The sequence below is a fragment of the Taudactylus pleione genome, unplaced genomic scaffold (assembly GCF_031769625.1).
Source record: "Taudactylus pleione unplaced genomic scaffold, aTauple2 ptg000256l, whole genome shotgun sequence".
NCBI lineage: Eukaryota > Metazoa > Chordata > Amphibia > Anura > Myobatrachidae > Taudactylus > Taudactylus pleione.
This window is the reverse complement of record NW_028284658.1, coordinates 2,290,316-2,304,764: the sequence shown is the minus strand read 5'-3', so window position 1 is coordinate 2,304,764 and position 14,449 is coordinate 2,290,316. Positions and strand designations below refer to the sequence as shown.

Genomic DNA, 14,449 nt, shown 5'->3' with positions numbered 1-14,449 from the left:
GTGTCTGATAGAATACAGGATGATCACAGTTACAAAAAAACACACTTACCTCTGTTCAGGTGATCGGTGAGCTCCTTGGTGACCCGGTCATCTGATCAGTAAACGGAGAAGCTGTGAAGTCCCGGCGGCATCTTCAATTTATCTCACCAATCACCTGAACTGAGGTAAAGGTAAGCTGAGTGGGGGAGTGAGAGCTGGCAGCGTAGGCACAGTCTCAGGGTATTTTTTAAATATACCCTGAGAAATGCTGGGAAAGGATTTGCAGGCTCTGTCCATGCAGGCGATATATGATACCTCCTGTTGCGATGTATTCATATATCGAAATGTGTATTTGGGTGAATTTATCACATCTGAGATGCAGCTTGTGATAAATATGCCCCTGGAATCTAGATGCAAGTTTTATGTGTCTTTATTCAATAATAAATAAATATACCTACAGATATAAGGATATAATGAAGTAGAATTATGTAACTGTTATTTATGTCATTCACGTGTTTGATTGCTGACCTATAGCTAGCAGAAATATTTGGTATTTGCTGCCTTTTTGTTTTCCTATGAAAGCGAAGAATTTACGGTAACTCTGTAACATTGTCATATTGATTATATGGCGCTATTGTAAATCCACCCACTAGGTGTCGCTATAGGATATCGTTGTAGTAGTGTGTGGCTAAGGATGATGACGTAATCACTCTCTTCCCGGCCGGTAGAAGGAGCAGCAGCGTGTCCTCTGCCTGTGCGGTTAGTACCAGGCTTGTTACTGATGTGACATCTCCAGTGTATGATCGGGAAGGTAATGTGTAATGAAGTGTGCAAGGTTCCCAGCTAGCTCACTAATAAGCCTCTGCTTAGAACGATAGAGAGAGCATAGGTATGCACACAGTTTATTTGTGCACGTTTATTGTAATATTTTAAAAAAGACTGCTTAATCAACTATTATATGATTGTTTTGGGCTTATTTAAGATTATAGGTTACGATGCATAACTGATTTTCAGTCTTGTAAAACTGCATGTCCCAGTATGGACTGACGGTGACAGTTTACTGAGAACACCAGGGGTTTCCTTCACCCACGTTGTGTTGAGCGTTATGGAATGCCAAGATATTGATTTATTTGAATAATGGCATGACAACTAAGGCCCGTATTAAACTAGGCAAAAAGCCACGATCCGTGAAAAGTTCTCGCCGATGCGCGATTTTTGCCTGTTTCTGAGGTATAGCCCTATTCAAAAACAAACATATTTTGGGGTACAAATGTTGGGACTTGGTTCAGACCCTTTGGACACCCCCCCCCCTAATAACTAGGCAAAAAAATAACTAACTTAATTCACCCCAGAAAATGTCATTTTTGGGGTGAAAATTTTTAAAAAAGTGTTGGAAAGTCTGTCTAAAGTACAGGGACAGGTATTTTGAGGTGCTGTATGGATGGGACAGGTGTTTTTGGGATTGCAGGTGGCTGCAGCAGGTGTATTTTTAAAATTTTTTAAATCTACACTTTATGTACCCCCATTTTCGCGGCTATTTGAATCCGGCCCTAAGGCCCGTATTCAATTAAACGTGATTAGTTTGCCACCGACGGCGGAATCTAGTTTCCGCCTACATCGTGTGTTTTGAACGCGGAAACTTATCGGGCGCGCCCACACTATTCGCCCTATTTAATTCCAAAGGACGTGAAAACGGCAAGCCACGTTGTTGAAACAGGCGGAAAGTGCTGTCAGAAATGGGGAAATTGGTCTGACCCCCCAAAAAGTTGCACCAACATTGGGGATCACTATAGATGCCCCCGATTAGCCCTAATGAAGGTATTTGGGGTACTTAAGTTGTGCCAATTAGCGCATTAACACAAGTGGTGAAGAATAGCATTAAGCAATATTTTTTGGCAAATATAACTACTCCCAGCAAATTTGGGGTACATGAAAATGGGTGCTAGCATATTTTTAAGTTGCTAAAGTGAAGTTTTAAATGACGTAAAAAATCCACCTACCGCAAGCACCTGCAATAAAAAAAAAACCCCTGCCCCATACTTGGGGACCCCCCAGAAGTCTATTTCGCTACTTTTTATGTTTGTACTCCAACTTTGAACTTTTTTGCCCCCATTTTCAAAGTCATTTTTTTGTGTCTCACTTTTTTAAAGGGATATTTTGACGTAGTTATCCTTTGGGGGGCTGTCCCAAGGGTGCTGAGTGATTTTCTGACGTTTGCACCCCAAAACAGCAATTCTGCACTTTTTTTCACCACCTATTCATAGGCGAATCTTTTCCGCTTATTGCATTGACTTTCCACGTAAGTGAAAAGTTTTTGCAAATGAATAGGGCAAAAAGCTTCCGCCTGGCTCTCCAACAGGTCAGCTTTTAAGGTGCATACACACGTAACGATTTTGTAACCAGCGATTTTCTGTCAGATTTTCTCTTGAAAAGTGACATTTTTTGAAGTGCAATGAACGATTTTTACAACGATGAACAAAAAATGTTCCTTCCCTTAATGAAAATCGTTATGTTGGACAGTCTGAAATGGACGATGAACGATAACTATAAACTACAAACGGGAGCGCGCTTGAACGATTATCGTTCATCGTTGTAACACCGATACTGAACGATTTTTTGAACAATAACTACGTCGGTAACGACAAATCGTTAAAAAAATCGTTACGTGTATATGCACCTTTAGAAATATTCATGGTTGAGCACAGGTGGTTAAATCAAACTGACAGGTACTAATTAAGCCACCTGTGCTCAATAATGAATGTCTATAAAACCTGAACTGTTGGGCGGCCATGAGGACCGCGTTTGGTAATCTCTGCCTTAGTAGAAAGTTTTCTGCTAGGATTCAGAATTCCTGCTGGCGTTGTTATTACATTATCTATTATGAATTGAATTAGTGGTTCCAATTCTTTTAGAACTTGCTGATGCACCTTTCAGTAATATATTTTTTTGTGTGTAACACCCTAATATTCAAATCTTAAAGGCGCGACTTAGTGTCACAAATGATCTAGTACCAAAATGAGTTTGGAAGAAGTTACGTTACGTATCTTACGTTACGTATCCTTTGGGACAGCCGCCCAAAGGATAACTACGTCAAAATATCCTATGGTGTTGGAATAATTTTTCATACTAAAGTTCTTAGGGGTCTGTTTACTACACCTTGGATGGAGATAAAGTGAACGGAGATAAAGTACCAGCCAGTCGGCCCCTAACTGCCAAGTCGCAGGCTGTGTTTGAAAAATGAGTTTGGAGCTGGTTGGTTGGTACTTTCTCAGTTCACTTTTATCTCCATCCAAGGCTTAATAATTAAACCTCTTAGCTACCCACAAAGTTCTAAAAATATAACAAACATGCAAACTTTACCCGCTGGTTTATATTAAAATGAAATATAGTGCACATACTATCACACTGCAGAATGCCAACTTCTTGCAATGTGGCCTTTTACTTTATAGTGAAACTTTAAAATATTTATCTCCCAACATACAAAATATTTTATAAAATTAAAGCAGTTTTATTTAGACCAGGGGTATGATCAAATACCTGTTTCTAGATGATAGTTTGCAGTTGCACCATCCGGGCTTACCTTGCTGCTCTTACATAATAACACTATTGAATGAGAGGGGTTATTCTAGAGCACAGGTTCTCAAACTCGGTCCTCAGCACCCCCACACAGTGCATGTTTTTCAGGTCTCCTCACAATCACAAGTGAAATAATTAGCTCCACATGTGGATCTTTTAAAATGTCAGAGAGTGATGACTACACCTGTGCACCTGCTGGGTGACCTGGAAAACATGAACTGTGTGGGATCCTGATGACCGAGTTTCAGAACCACTGTTCTAGGGGGATGTAATCAGCATTCCGACTGTCAGAATCCTGACAGATTGCAGAGGTAAGTATTAAGGTCGGGGTGATTTGGGTTAGAGGGAGGGTTATGGTTAGGCTGCGGGAGGGGTGGATTAGGGGGAGGTTTAAGGTAAGGGTTAAAATACTTATAGATTTTTGTAAGGATTCTGACTGCCGGGATGCTGCTGTCTGTATACTGACTATCTGCATCCTGACCGTCGCTATCCCATAACCAAACCATTCTAGGGATGGATATCAGAAGCCGATGGTTAGCAGCCATCGATGTTTCCAATTTGATGGAGGTACTTTTTCCATCGAATAGCGGGAATTCGATGGTTGCCAGCCATCGAATGAAGTTTTCCGATGATCATCCGATGGCTGGCTGTTCTTTTAGCTTAGTACACCTGGAAGTGGTATCCTCAGCACAGCTAAAGTGCGCATGCGCGAAGCTATGACTGCTTCTGCACATGTGCAAAGTATAACCATTGCAGTGGTTATAGTATCGAATTGTTGCACTGCGATTGCTAGTTGCCATAGCATCGCTGGATTTTATGTTCAGAAGCCGACAACCATTTGATGCCGAGTTTTTAAATAGGCTATCCTCAATTCTAATAAATATTGTTGAACAGCCTTTTCCTCAATTTCAGACTTACAGCCGATTTCACAGCTAAAACTTTGTTTTCTGTGTTGTATTGTAGGCATTGGTAATCACTCATGGAACCTATGAAACTATCTCGTATTCTTTCCCGAGTTAAACTATGGCGGTCCCATAGATGTCTATCAACCAGCATCTCATGTACTCAGAAAACCACAAATAGGAAGGAAGAGTTTAGTTCCAGGCTGGCAGCAGGGCCACACCTGAGAGAATTTTTTGCTAACACTTCTCCTGCTACTGTATATCCCTCTGTGGAAGAAGATGCATCTCATTATATAACAGAGAGTTCCTTACTACCAGTGAATAACAAAGGTCTGTATAATTAGTTGCCACTCTTAACTATAGCCATTTTTATTTGTATGGTGGCAAAATAATCTGTCACACCGGAAAGTGGGGGAAAAATATAAACTTGTGTAAGTGGTCGGGGACATACAAGGATGTTGAAATGCTGTGTCAGTGAAAACCATATGTAGTGAGGGCCCTGCTCTTGTGAGTTTGCTAGAGGAAGAGGGCAATGGCAAGACAGGGGAGTAAGTGGGATTCAGAGTTGACATTGGGGGAGATGTATCAAGCTTTGCAGAGAGATAAAATGGTGAAATTGTCCAAAGCAACCAATCAGCTTCTAATTGTCACTTTGAAATGATAGTACACAGTGAGTGGTTTCAGGTGGTAGGGATTTAGGACTTAGATAAGAGGTAGGTTATATGAGAGCATTTGAAAGTTAGAGGCGTATCTAATACTTCTTTCACATCGCAATGCCGGGTTGCACCCAGGATTTTGTACACTGGTCCATCTCGGGTGCGACCTGGCTGAAACCCCTTTCAGACTGGTGGCCCGACCCGGCTTATTGCCAAGTCGATGACATCACCGCCATCACGTGCTGACCCGGCGCTTGGAGATGAGATCATCTCCAAGAGCCGACACTTCCTATGTTGTGAACGGGACCCGGGTTACCCGTTCACACTGCATCATGAGCCGGATTGAACCCGTGTTCACTCCTGATCGTTACCAGAGTTGCAATGCCAGGTCACTCGACCCAGGTTCTTTCAACCTGGCCCTTTCACACTGCACAGTAACCTTGGTTTCTGCGCGTTCACGTGCAATAACCCGGGTTATTGCTGGCAGTGTGAAAGGGGTATTAAAGGGCATAATGGAGATTATATTAAAACAAGGCTAGAGTTATACTGTATTGGGGCTTGTAGATGAGGTTCATTGGTTTTTAGTTGGATTCAGAAGTTTATGGAGAGCCAGTGTAGGGTATGAGAGAGTGGTGTGGTGGATGTAGAACAGTGTGAAAGGAAGGACATTGTAATCATGGTATTTAGTACAGTTTGAAGTGGAAATAGGTGTAATAGACCTGTGTGGAGGAGTTTGCAGTAGTCCATGCAGTTTAGTAGTGTCATGGATGAGAAAGGGACATCTACAGCGATCGTATTTTGAGATGCAAAGCAGTGGGTGGCTGCCATCTTAGTGACTGAGGCAAGAGTGTTGTTGACAATGGGGAAAATCTGAGAGGACTGACACTGGAAGGGAAGACGATGAGCTCAGCGGTGAGTGTTAGGTTGCATTGGTACATTCAGGTGGAGATGGTGGAAAATATATTGGACACACAAGATACTGTTGATGGGAGAGGTCAGGTGAGAAGTAGATTAGCACTGATGTGGTAGTGGAGACCTGATGAGTGATTTATGGTCGGTCACAGAGAGCTGAGGTGTAAAGTGAGAATGGCAGAGAACAGAGCTTTGTGGAAGTGAAGGGGAGGGTTAGCGATAACTGTGCCATGTCTGTCAATGAAGTTAGTATGTGCAGGAGAAGGAAGTTATCGACCAGTGTAAAAAGTGGCAGAGAACCAGGAAGATGAGTATGGAGTGACCCTTTAGCTTAGCGGTTTGTAATTTGTTGTTCATTATGGTGAGGGCAGTCTCTATTAAGGAGAGAAGCCCAACTGCATAGGGGCGAAGATGGAATGAGAGGAGAGAGTGTGTAATGCGGTTGTGCACTAACCACTCCAGTAGTTTGTAAAATAAGAAATAAAAAGAGAAAAATGGGCTAGTAGATTAGGAGGCAATTTAATTAGTAGTGATGGCCACAATGTGCCATCATTTCAACTGTTTTTCTGGCACTTCGTGGCTACTGCTTTTTTCCTTTAATTATTCTGTATTCTCTTCTCTGTATCAAATCGCCATGTTTAAAAGTAGATCCTGCAACCCGGCATTGCAGGATCGGTGAAATCCAACATGTTGGATTTCACAGATATGCCGATTTGATCAAAAAATTATCGTGATTGCACATCAGTGAAATTTAACATGTAGAATTTCACTGATCCTGTGACGGATCGCGGAACATCGATGTGCGTCAGTCGACATTTCCGACCGGCGGATCAGCGTTTTCGATCCCATCGCAGGATCACTAGATCAGACGCCTGATGTATGGTGGCCTTAAAAATAGCCTTACATGGACACAGGTAACTTAATTAGTGCCTCAATTATTTTGAGTTAAGTGCTTAAGCATGAATATCCTTAAACCCTGGACTATTAGTGTGCCTTTAGGACCAGGTTTGGGAGACACTGCTCTTTCCAATTGTTCTCTCTCCCCTCCTGGTGGTGCCTAAACCTAACCCTCCCCGGTTGGTGTCTTACGACTTATCATTCACAGTTCTTCTATACCACTGTCAGGAGCCATTAACCCCTGCTTTACTGTACTGCTCAAAATCGCTCCCATTAAAGTGAATACATTAACTTTACATTTGTGATGCATTGCACAGCATTATCCCCTCTAGGAAGCTGTTCAAAGGGGTTGGGTATGGGATCTTGACGCTCAGGATCCCGGCGGTCAGAATCTCGGCGCCGACATCCTGACGGGGGTTAAGATACTGACATTTGTCGGTAAGTACCCTACCCCTAAACCTAACCATCCCTCCCCGCAGCCTAAACCTACCTTTTCCTTTTGCAGCCTAACCCTCCCCCTAGTGCCAAACCCTAACTTACCCCCTAACACCAATACTTACCGCTGGCATTCTGAGCACCGGCATCCCAACAGCTGGGATGTTAACTACATCCTGGTCAAAGCAAGCACAACAGAAACAACAAGCAAAGGTACAGAGAGGGTTTTAGGAACCCCTCTTGTCTGGCTAAGGCTGGGACCACACGTAAAGATTTTCTGTCCAACCATCCAACTAGTTGATTGGTTGGAATGAAAATCAGGTAACATCGGGAGTAACTGATGATCAGCAGTTTGCTCCTAAATGCCAGAAAACAGATGAAAATGGTAATCAGACAAGTTTGTTAAATGTTTGATCTAAACAATTGTTCAAACAACAGTTTTTGTCCATTTCTCCTTCATCCACTAGGGGACACTGGAGTTCAAGACAGTGGGGTATAGACTGTGGTAGAGCAGAGCCTGGCACTTTAAATAATTCTGAAGTGTGACTGGCTCCTCCCTCTCTATGCCCCATCAGCCCCAGTTTTTAGAATGTGCCCGAGAGAGCCGGTCACATAGGGCTGAGCTCCAGCCCACACTTAGTATTTTTTCTTTTATTTTCAACTTTATTTTAATTTCTAGCTTTCACAAAGCATTGAGGACAGGCTGACAGAGTACTGCGTCTGTCAGCCTGCTACATGGAGGCATCAGGTGACCTGCCACCACTAAAAAAGAGTGCGTGTCGGAGTCCCAGGCACCCTGGCAGTAGCTCAGGGAGGACATGCCACAGCTTAATATAGAGGCTGTGTCCGTGCTTCCGAATGCCTAGCCGCAGCCCTGATGCCAGTAGTGGTAAGTATAGCTCTGTTCCCCTTATGGGAAACTGAGTTTAATCTGCGGCCCCTCCACCCCCTCCCAGGCTCATGTAGTATATACTGTAGTATATCCCCTGCTGGAATCCTGTTATAACGCCGCTAGCGTTATAACAAGGGGCAGAGCTACCACGCATAGAGCGCGGATACCTGTACAGGGAGACTGTAACGTTGCTGCCTGGCAGCATGCCTGAATCCCTGCACGACTGAGCGCTGTCTGACTTAATAGAGCCTGACAGCGCTCTGTTTGCTGCTCTCACGAGAGCCGAATCCTCCCTCTGCTCTATCCCCACGGGGAGGGAGCCTGCTGCGCCCCGCTACTCCCATAAGGGAGTCTACATTGCGCACCAATTGGCCGTATGGCGGGGCTTAGGGAGCTGCTCAGCGCGGCTGTTCCTTGCCACGCTGGTGCTTGTAGAAGCGCTGGCTTCTGCACGCAGTCGCCGGAGAGCGAGGCTGTTATTCACAGTGCTCTCGGCTGCAGATTGCGGCGCCGGTGCTTGTATGAAGATTGCACCGGCGCTGTCTATTACATTCCCGCTCCCCCACTCGCATTATGCCTACTATACCAGCCATTGTTTGCCCCCCTGCCCGCTTATTTATAGTAGGGGCAGAGTCTAGTCCATGCTGGCGTGCACAGATGCCGCCATTACCTCCAGCGAGTATTATTAGCATATGCACCTGCCTTAAAAGGAGCCGGGGCTTATTGCCAGCATCTCCTGCATCCTCACTCTGGAGTTGTGTGGGGGGTGCAACCCTTAACAGGGTTGTGGGTTTTTTGTACTTTAACCTGCAGTCCTTATATAGATTCTGGCTCTGCCTCATCTCTGTTATATTGCACGTCGGTAGTTCCCCTACGGAACTGGGCAGGGTACTGGTTTAATATTATATATATAACAAAAAAAAAAAAAAAGGGACCCACTGCCACTATTATAGAGTGAGTGTCTGGGTCCCAGGCACCCTGAAGCACAGGGAGGAACATGCCACAGCCTAATATAGAGGTTGTGTCCATGCCACTTTTCCCACCACATATCTATCAGCGCCTACGGCCACACGCCCGATCTCGTCTGATCTTGGACGCTAAGTAGCGCCAGGCCTGGTTAGTACTTGGATGGGAGACCGCCTGGGTATACCAGGTGCGACAGGCTTATTACATTGAACATCTGGGGCAAATATGCTTGATGTGTAACAGAATAATGCAATGTGTTTCTTGCATCTATAGCTGCCAGAGATCATTCTGCCTAAATGTGTATAGTATGCATAGTCGGGGCCACTGTTCTGGCTGCTGCCAGAAATTACGGTTATTGCATATCTTTAACCCAGGGTTAGCACAAGGGTGCATCCCATCCCCAGGCTTATGCCTCACATTGGCTCGCCTTAAGAATGAGCCGTACTCTTCTCATGCACATATGTGGCTGCACATATGTTAAATCTCAACAGCCTTCGGTGCTTACCTTAGAAGGTATGCATCTGTGCATATATATGGATTTATATCTTACTTATTCCCTTCGGCAGCACACACAAGAAGTAACGTATGGCCGTTGTAGTGGTTGGCATTGCTGTCTCACATCACTGAGGTCATCTTTTGATTTCCATCATCTGGAGCCAGAATGGCACACCTGATAAGGCGAGTACATCGGTAACGGAAGAGTCCCAGGATCGCAATCAGTCTGGGATAGTACGTTGCTAACATTTCCTGCCCCAACGCCGTAGCAGAATGACGGCCACGCGCGGCGGCACATGAGCAGTCTCCCTGTGTGGAGGTAAGCCACATGTATGTATATACTTGTATTTTATACTAAACCCTGCGTTAAGACCTGGGGCTCAGTTCCTTCTAACTATTGGCCATGTTATATTTTTCAAATTATATCGTCACCTACTAATCTTGTATGTAGGTACGCGTAGGCATGTAGGGATTTATGTATGTGTGTGTGTGTGTGTGTGTGTGTGTATATATATATATATATATATATATATATATATATATTGCTTCTTATCCTTACCATTAAAGCAGGGGTAGGATATGTTCTTCTCAGTTTTATGTCTGATACCTAGCATATTTAAAGAGGATGCTGCGATGGGAGGCTGGACTCTTCTGATCTGGTAGTTGTTCTATAACTCCGCTTTACACCATCTCTCCCTAGGGATTGGGTGGTGTGTGTATATGTATATAATTATGGATATGTGTAGGTATGCCTATACTTCCACATTCATTAAGATACATATTATTCCACGTCTGGAAAACTGCCAGGGTTTACCAGAAGCTGTCGGTTATATCAGGTTTACCAGAAGCTGTCGGTTATATCCATACATATTATATGGTGGCTCTATAGATTAGAGTCATGTTCTGCAGCTTACATAGGATAGTCACAGACTCCCACGGCATTGCTTTTAGTATGGACTCTATACATGTCCTGAGGCCTTCCTGTATGTCCACACATGTATATAAGGGTATGTACTTACACCCGCCTTGGGTTATAGTCCTGTTTCCGTTAGTCTATATCTACGGCGTCCACTTCGGGGGACCTATTAATTACAACTACACTCTAGGGCGCACTTAGTAACAAACTTGTGTGTGTATGTATGTATATAATATATATATATATATATATATATAATTGTGACACAGTTAGGTTAGGGGGTCCCTCTCTTGGGTAGAGGACTCCTTCATTACACACACACACAGCAGCAGGGAAGCAGCACACCAGTCTGGATGCAAGTACAAGCTGGTCGGCGCCAGTCTTTATTGTACAATGTCAGAAATATAAAGAAAACATAAACATAAATCCTAGCCCTGTCGGGGCACTAACTTCACAGGTAGTTCCCTCACTACCAGAACCTGGCAGGGCCTAATGCCCTCACCAGCAACAAAGCACAGCACAACACTCACGGATAGGTTTTCTAGTGTCTCTGAGCAAACTCCCTGTCTGCTCTCCCAGGTGAGACAATCAGCCCTAAACACACTAGGCTTATATTGGCCACTCTCAGGTGGAAACCCTAACAAGCCTGTTACCAGGCTAAGAGAACCAAAACCTGGAGTGGCCGTGGGTGGAGCCCTCCCTCTCCTCTCACCCACAAACCCCAGGTCCCAAACCGGCTTTTCAAAAAGCCGAGACTCAAGCCTGCTACACTGCAGACTTTCTCCTGGGGGTTTAGAACACATAAGACAGGAATCTGGGACCAATGTACCTGCCACAGACCACTTTACCGGTGATCCTATCACTATATATATATATATATATATATATATATATATATATATATATATATATAGTGTGCTGATCTCCTGGTGCAGGAGTTTGACAAGTGGCTTACTATGTCGGTACTAACTCTTCCTTTCAAAGAGTTTGCCTTTTCATGCAGCTATGTTTATGTGTGTGAATGTATACTGATATATTCCCATTCCTTGTATGAATTTTCCTAATAATTGGAGAAATCTGTTTTTGGCCCTGACTGGCGTTATCACTACAGATATATCTCTTCTTTACTTGGGATAATTAACGCATTCTATGTCTATGTACAGGTACCTTTCTCAGTATCGATTCTGGTACCTTATATTATTGTCTTGTCGCATATCTCAATAAAATAGGTATCTGAAGGTCTCTTGGGTACATTTCCTATCAGTACATAGAGAATCCAGGATCTATTCCATCCTCATGGCTTATTTAGTTAATTTACATGAGGCCTAGGGCCACCCGCCGATATAGGCAGGGTCTGGCCTGGGTTGTATCAGATTGTGGGCGTAATACACAATTCACCATTATACGTGTTAATGTAAGGATACACTAGCAGACCGTTTTTGGGGTATGTGTAATCTCTATATGTTTACATATCCCTAATGGAACAGGCTCAGGTATAGCGTTCTGTTGTACGACCTTCTTGTCTCCATTAACAATTTGCTAGTTTCTACAGTATTTTCTTCTGCAGCATCTCCAGACTGAAGTCCGTGCTGTAGAGCATTGATCTTTGCCCACCGAGGCTACTCTCTGTACCTGACGTGGTGGTTTGCTGTGAGATGAATAAGGTCAGTGACATCCTACATAGCGTCCAGAGGGCTTCTGGTCGCTCACAGGTAAGCGGGCTTACCCCACTAATGCCTCGGAAGATGTTTTCTTTTTCATGCATCCTGACATAGCTGTTGTTCTCTCTTACGCACCCTAGCTGCTGTCCTAGCAGCCTTCAGTTCTTTTAAATCAGTTGGCTGTACACTTTAGAGCTTTCCTGGTGTGTGGGTGCATAGTTGCAACATTGAGATTTGTGACCCTATTCTACTGGAATCTGTTGGTGTTATGGACTGAAGCACATCTATGGGCTAATGCACATCTTTACTATAAAGTGTGACAGTCTCTATGTTCCATACAGGGGGCCTGGTTTGTTTCCTGTTCAGTATCTGTTGATAAATTCATCTCACTGACAGGTACCTCAATGGTACCTTCATAGTTGTCCTAGTGCTTTAGCCTTGCGGATGGGATACTTCCCTATATTGGTAGCTCTCCCTGGGTGGAAGTGGCATCCGTGCTCTTTTTCTGCTAAGGGTATCCTGGGTGTTTTCATACTATGTTCAGGCCAGTAGTTGGTACTGATTACACTCTACCATCATGTAGGAAGTTGTCTGCTGTTTGACAGGAGGGGTGGTACTGCCGTCTGACCCACTGGAAGGAATTGTAGTCTCAATCCTCTCGTATCTGGCTCTGCCTCATGCCCAGTGGGATCTCCACTCGTTGACAACTTCTATGGTCTAAACCTTCCACTGGTTACCAACCCTTTAGTTGTTGGACCTCGAGAATGGTTCAGGGCGACTGTTAGGTCGTGACTCTTGCATCCTTGTTTGCTTTGTTAGGAGTCTGTGGGCAGGTTCAGCTCTGTCTCTGTATATTGGTATCATTATACTTTTATCTATATGATGTCCCGCAGTGCTGGGATTCTGCTGTCTGAGACTGTTGCAGCTTCCTGTAGTTGTCGCTGGTACGGTTTTCTCGAGTTTTGTTCTCCTGTTACTGCCATTCTATGGATTCTAGTTGGGGTTTTCTGCTCCCAACGGTCTTGCTTGGTCTGTTTTTGGCTGAGCTTACGGTGTTCTGATGCTTCTCATCTGCGGGTACTCTCTCTAGCCGTATTCCATTGAATTTACGCTGTAAGTTGTGGAATGTCTGTGACTGTTCAGCAAGGAGCTCTGATTGTCTCTTGGCTCTACGACATGCCTCCAGTCTTGGGCTGTCCCTGTTTCGGTTGGCCGAAAGGTCGGCAAGTTCTCCGCGTTTCCCACCCGGGAGGTTGGCTTTGGGACGTCTCCACTGTCTTGAACTCCAGTGTCCCCTAGTGGATGAAGGAGAAAACAGGATTTTGGTACTTACCGATAAATCCCTTTCTCCGATTCCACAGGGGACACTGGACGCCCGCCCAGCGCTGCGTTCCTGCCATTTTGTTGGGTCCTTATCTAGTTGTGTGACTGCATGTGTTCCCTGCAGTGGGTTCCTCTGTTCTCCTTCAGTCGGTATTGTTCCGTTCTGTGGTCTTCTCCTTCTCCTCATTTTCCTGTTGTCTACTGTCTCTTCTCGGGCTCAGTTCTTAAACTGGGGCTGATGGGGCATAGAGGGGGAGGAGCCAGTCACACTTCAGAATTATTTCAAGTGCCAGGCTCTGCTCTACCACCGTCTATACCCCACTGTCTTGAACTCCAGTGTCCTCTGTGGAATCGGAGAAAGGGATTTATCGGTTAGTACCAAAATCCTGTTTTTCCGGCATTTGGGAGCAAATTGATGATTGTCATTTGCTTTCATACCTTACCAGATTTTCATTCCAACCAATCAACTAGTTGGATAGAAAATCTTTACATGTGTATGCACCTTTAGTCAATCATCACAATTGTTGACTTGTGAAATTACAGTGTATTAGACAAGAGTACGAGAGAAATACAGTTGTGTACTTTATACATCTCACACACTAAGGGTGCATACACATCTGTACGATATCGGCCCGATTTGGCCGATTTTAGCCAAATCTGAACGACAAATCGGGCATATTGTGCAGTGTGTATGCCCAATTTGCGCGTACCGGTGGTCGCATGCGATATCATGCGATTGGCTGTGCTGCACGGTCAATCATACGATATCGCATGTGAGCCTGTACAAGTTGATGAAGGACAGAACAGTGATTGTTCCGTCTTTCATTAAATCTTTCAAG

General features: G+C 44.3%; 1 protein-coding gene across 5 annotated transcripts in view; it reads left to right on the top strand.

Annotated features, from left to right (window-relative positions):
- The first annotated feature begins 674 nt into the window (after positions 1 to 674).
- CDK5RAP1 (CDK5RAP1 mitochondrial tRNA methylthiotransferase) overlaps positions 675 to 14,449 on the top strand; it is a 137,960-nt gene continuing 124,185 nt past the window's right edge. For 3 of the 5 annotated variants that reach the window (XM_088480556.1, XM_088480552.1, XM_088480555.1), the window contains exons 1-2: positions 704 to 790; positions 4,519 to 4,787. In XM_088480556.1, the coding sequence (XP_088336682.1) occupies positions 4,535 to 4,787 (253 nt within the window). In that variant the 5' untranslated portion in view covers positions 704 to 790; positions 4,519 to 4,534. Of the gene's footprint in view, positions 869 to 4,518; positions 4,788 to 14,449 lie in introns of all 5 variants that reach the window. The other 2 variants (XM_088480553.1, XM_088480554.1) reach the window with 2 other exon arrangements.